Raw genomic sequence first — 5,254 nt, 5'->3', positions numbered from 1 at the left:
TTGTATTGAAAATTGAAATGAGTCAGTTATTTTGGGACACTTTTTTTAGAAAATGGGTCAGATATTCCGGGACGAAGGGAGTACATTATAGTCTGTTCTTGTCAAATCCAAGTCTTTTAACGTTGTTATATTCAAACCAAAAAAATACATATACTCCGTAAAAAAAAAAATTATATTCACACTTTATTCAATTTCTCATTTCATAAATGTAAATGTAAAGTACTCCGTAAAAAAGATGTAAAGTAATGGTATTGTAGTTTAAAGCAGGCAGAAAGTAAAGAACAAAAATTAATGAACCCAATCAAGTACTGAAAGGAAAAAAACAGCATGCTTAAACAAACCACTGTTACCTATTTCAGGATTATCAACTTTCCAACCCATAGTATAGCTAGGGAACAGACACATAGTATGATCAGTGAGTTTGAACATTTAATTTAATTATATATTAATAATAACCTTGTTACACTTGCACCTACGTACAAATCATAAAATAAAACCCTAGAAACAAAGACTCCAAGTAAATTTGAAAGACCAACTAATTAAACTCTAACTGAGGACATAATCAAAGGCATTGAAGAACCTAAAATTTGGTCTCCTAAGTTAATTAGCTTATGATTATCTAAACTTAAAATATAGATATAGATTAATTAAGTTAGACATTTTGCAACTTAGCTGCAAAAAGAACTACAAAGTTCAGGATAGTAAAAAACATCTTCCATGATAGAGCACTCTCCTACATGATGGTTTTCCATTTCCTCAACACACATACCCTCATTAGTGTTAATAAAGTTAAAGCCATTATCAAAGGTTTCAAATTGTTGCATGGGAAAACCTTGTTGATCAAAAGAGACGGTACCAAATGTACCCTCCAACACAGGAGCCATGTTATGAGATATTGGCTGAGAAATTGAACCAAAACTAGTTGTTTTCACATTCTTCTCTTTGTTTGTAGTTTTTGAACTTTTCATAAACTTGTACACTATCTCTTCCAACAAACCAGAAGATTCCCTCGGAAAAAATTCCGAGTCTTCATCAATAATTTCTTCAGTAACAGTAACGTTGGAGGAGCTAGAGGAAGAAATAGTATTATCAGGTTTGTTTTGAACAAAAGGTGGAACCAAACAAGGGTTAGGGTTTGAACAAGTGTGGTTAAGAAAATCACCACTGTTGAACTTGCTGACATGGTGGTGTTGAGATTTTTGCTGCTTATGATTATGGCATGGATGGAGGTGTTGTTCAGTGGTTTCGGGATAGAAGAAATTGGTTCTGGCTTTGGAACCACGCATGGCTAGAGCGGCGGAGTCGTAGGCGCAAGCAGCTTGTTCCGCGGTATCGAAGGTTCCGAGCCAGCGGCGTTCTTTGGAGTGTGGGTCTCTTATCTCGGCTGCATAACGGCCCCATGGTCGACGTCGGACTCCACGGTATCGTACCGTGGCGCCAGTTTTATTGGTTGCAGTGGTGGAAGAGGAAGAGGAAGAGGAAGTTTTTTTGTGGTGGTGGTGGTTGTCTTGTTCTTCCATTGGAGGCATTCCGTTGAGAGTTCGAAGTGCTTGCTCCATGGTATGGAAAAATTGGAAATAGTTATGATGTGGTTAGAACTTAGAATGTTATTTTTATTTTGTTGATAGAAAACTTGGAATGGTCTTTGGGAGAAGAGTTGAAATAGGGTGGGTATGAGGAGAGGATAGGATAGGAGTTCGTGTGTCTTGGTCTTATTTATAAGGGAATTCATGGAGGTACCACTTGTCCCTACCCCTCTGCCCTGGTCTTATGTTTTTTAGGGTTTGTTTAATATGACTTTTTTACAAGGTTTACAAACTCCCCATCATATTATTTTTTTTTAGTAAAAAAATCTAAATTTAATAATAATAAAAAAACCAAATTAAAGAAAGAAAAAAAAATCTAGAAAGCCAACTACAACATTATAAAGTTGAATATCTTTCGTGGTGTTTGAGGTGGAAACCTCATTTGTAAAAAAAAAAAAACGATTGGAAAGGTATTTAAATTAAATCATTTATAAAATAATTAAAGTCCTTTTTGTGTATATTATTCTTCATTATAAATATGTCGTAAAATTGTGGGATGGATATATGAATCGTAAAAATCTTTCACATTTTCATGATTCAAACACTTGTCACCATTTAGATCTTTGTTGAAAATGGATCAAATAGTTTAACCGATTTAAACCGATAGTTAAAGAAGTTAGAGGTTTCAAGTTCAAAATTGATCATAAGCTAAATATCTAGTGCTTACTAGTGTTTATTAACCTCTTCATCACTATAAACCTAAAACGATTCTATGATTTTTCAATTGAGAAAATCATATAACAATTTTGAATTGAAACTATAAAATTAGGAGTATTCGAAACACTTTTTGTCCAACGTTTCCTCTAACACTCGTTTTAGAGAGAGTTTTGAAAAAAGCGTGTTGGCACACCTCTAAAATTAATTTTCTACTATGTAAAAATAAAAATTAAACACTTCCTTCGTAGAGAAGGACAAAACAAACAGATAATTTGACATTGATGGATTAAACTCATAAAAGTCTTCTCCCCTATGTTTAAAGGAGTTTACTTTGTTTGTAGGTGGGGAATGCTAGCTCGCTACAACTAGTTTGATAAGCGATCTGCACACCTTGCATGCATGGCATCATTATAATCTCTTCTACCTGTCCTTTGTGTTTCTTTTTGTCGTAAGTAATACAGTGGTTGCTTAAAGTTTATGCCTCTTCAATGTTAAAAAGAGAAGGAAGAAGCTCTACTGTAGATATGTTTTTTTTTAAGCAACAATTTATTTATGGAAGTCAAAGGTGTTCCAACCAATTATAAACTATAGAAGTGTTTTTTTTTTTATATATAAAATAAAAACTTTAAGACCCAACTGAGTTACTTCCCTCGTTGCCAAATTTAGGAATTAGAATTTCATGATTTTTCTCTCTATTTTTTTACTAATTTATCGTAGGCTATTTATCCTAATATTTTTTCATATTGTGTTAATTATTCAAATCCAATTGAGTTACTTATGTACACATAGGAAAATTCATGAATGAACACAATATGTTTCGTATAAGATTTAGAGACACATAAAATATACATATTATTTAATAATTTGTGTGTCCAACTGTCGTGTTCAAAATGTTGTGACCATAGTCTCTCAAAAAAAAAAAAATGTTGTGACCATACGAGAGTTTTGTTTATACATAACACATTGAATATTTTTTTTAAAATATTTGTACGTATTAAACGTTGAATCTCTAAAAAAAAACGTTGAATCTCTAGGACATAACACCTCCAAAAATTGAAAATATATTCAACATGTAATTTTATATCCATTATTCCATCATTATAAAATGTAAGCAAAAGGGAACCAAAAATCCCAATATTTTATACTGGAGGAAGTACATTTCAACAAAAATATTTTTTTCAATACAATTTATTGAGTGAGTCCACTAAAAGTAAAGAGAGATGCTTCTATAACCACAATTTTCCGTATGCACCGAAAGAATTCACTCAATGTGGATGATTTAGTAAAGTTGTTTGACTCAAATGCTTTTAAAATAATTGATACTAATATTAAAATTTGTTAATAACTTGTATTATTTTTACTGATTTATCCTTTAAGAAAAAGAATAAGTTATCTTTTTATAACAATATTTATTATTGATTGTAGAAGAAGATATAAATTACTTACAAATGCTCCACTGATATATTTTTATTTTTATTTCATCTCAACTAACTTCACTATTCTACTATTAAAGGGTCATTTTCCTTCCTTAAATAAGAGCATGCTAGTACTAGTAGGATCGAACGCATGCTGGAGTAATTTATTTCCAGGTTCTATATTCACGCTTCTCCATCCAACAACATGTAATAAATATCAAGATTTTTGCGCAGGAGTATGATAAAGTTGCTTTTTGATAGCTATGTGTTTTTGTTTGTAAATGCAAAATTTTATGGGAAGTTGGAGAGATTCAGAATTTTGAATGATTACTTACTGTGGCGGCTCTCAGAAATTGTTCCTCCCACTTTGGTGTTTTCGGAACTGCATTTCTACTTGTTTTCCATTTGGAATAGTTTGATTGTGCGAGGGTTCATAAATACACATTCTTTGTTTACACCAACATGTCAAGAGAGGAAACAAAGGATTAAAGATCACATGCAATTGCCTCAAATTAAAGTGACCAATAAGTTGTCATGTGAGCTTAGCTCAGTTGAGAGGGACAATGCATAGTATATGCAAGGTCTGGGGTTCAAACTCCGGGCACCACAAAAAAAAAGTGATCAATAAGTTGTTTTATCATTAACCAGTGGGTTGTACGCAGATATACTCCCTCTGGTCACTATTATAAGTAAAAATTGACTTTTTAGGTTCATTCAATAAATGATGTATGAGGTCTATATATAGACTACATACATCATTTAATGAATAAATCTAAAAAGTGAACTTTTGCTTATAATAATGATCAGATGGAGTATTTACGGAAAATCTGTTGCGGAGATTTAAGGCTCGTTTGTTACAGATTAAAATAAAAGTGATTTTCACGTAAAATAATTTAGAGATTATATTTTAGAGATTTTATGAAAAATCAGAATCTATTTTGCGTTTGTTTACCACGATAAAAATCATTGTTTTTAAACAAATAATTTAATTTGTTTGGATACAACTATATAAAATGGATTTTTTGTTACAAAATTAGTTCAATCTTTTAAACTATATTCTCTCTCTCTCTCTCTCTCTCTCTCTCTCTCTCTCTCTCTCTAAAAAAAAAACTATTTTTTGAGAAGCTGCTCTTAACAGCTTCTCATTTGAAGCTGTTTTTAGATTATTTTTAGATTCTGATTTTTTTAAAAAGTTGTAACAAACGGATGCAAAACTTTCAAAAGTGATAATTTTTTTTTAAAAAAAAAAGAAGTGATTTTTTCCTGAAAAAGCTATAACAAACGGGCTCTTGGTATCTCCTCTTACATACTCGTCGCTTCAAATTTAATTTTTTTTAGTAATCTTTGCAACACAAGTACAAGAGCATCCACGGTCCACACCACCACTTTGTTGCAACTATTGTGGGTGGTTATAGAGAAAAATGATCATGGAAATACCCTTTCATAAAAATAAAAAAATAAAAGATGGAAAGTTATCTCTCTATAATGATCTTTATTTTCTTTTTACACATGTCAAAAAGAATATTTAGTATTGTCGGTCCATTTGTGTTGGTCTGGTGGTGTTAGTTTAAAAAAAATTAAAATAAGCTTCTGTGT

At 31.6% G+C, this 5,254-nt stretch overlaps 1 protein-coding gene across 1 annotated transcript; it reads right to left on the bottom strand.

The window, feature by feature from the left end:
• Positions 1-523: 523 nt before the first annotated feature.
• On the bottom strand, positions 524-4,762 carry LOC146900260 (uncharacterized). Its single transcript, XM_085735419.1, has one exon. It carries the CDS (start codon positions 1,557-1,559, stop codon positions 669-671), a length of 891 nt encoding a protein of 296 aa, XP_085591545.1. The 5' UTR covers positions 1,560-4,762; the 3' UTR covers positions 524-668.
• Positions 4,763-5,254: the final 492 nt, after the last annotated feature.

The sequence above is a fragment of the Medicago sativa genome, chromosome 8, assembly GCF_051527215.1.
Source record: "Medicago sativa cultivar Bolivia chromosome 8, Bolivia_mono, whole genome shotgun sequence".
Classification (NCBI taxonomy): Eukaryota; Viridiplantae; Streptophyta; class Magnoliopsida; order Fabales; family Fabaceae; genus Medicago; species Medicago sativa.
The sequence above is the reverse complement of the archived record's forward strand: the minus strand, read 5'-3'. Positions and strand labels throughout refer to the sequence as shown.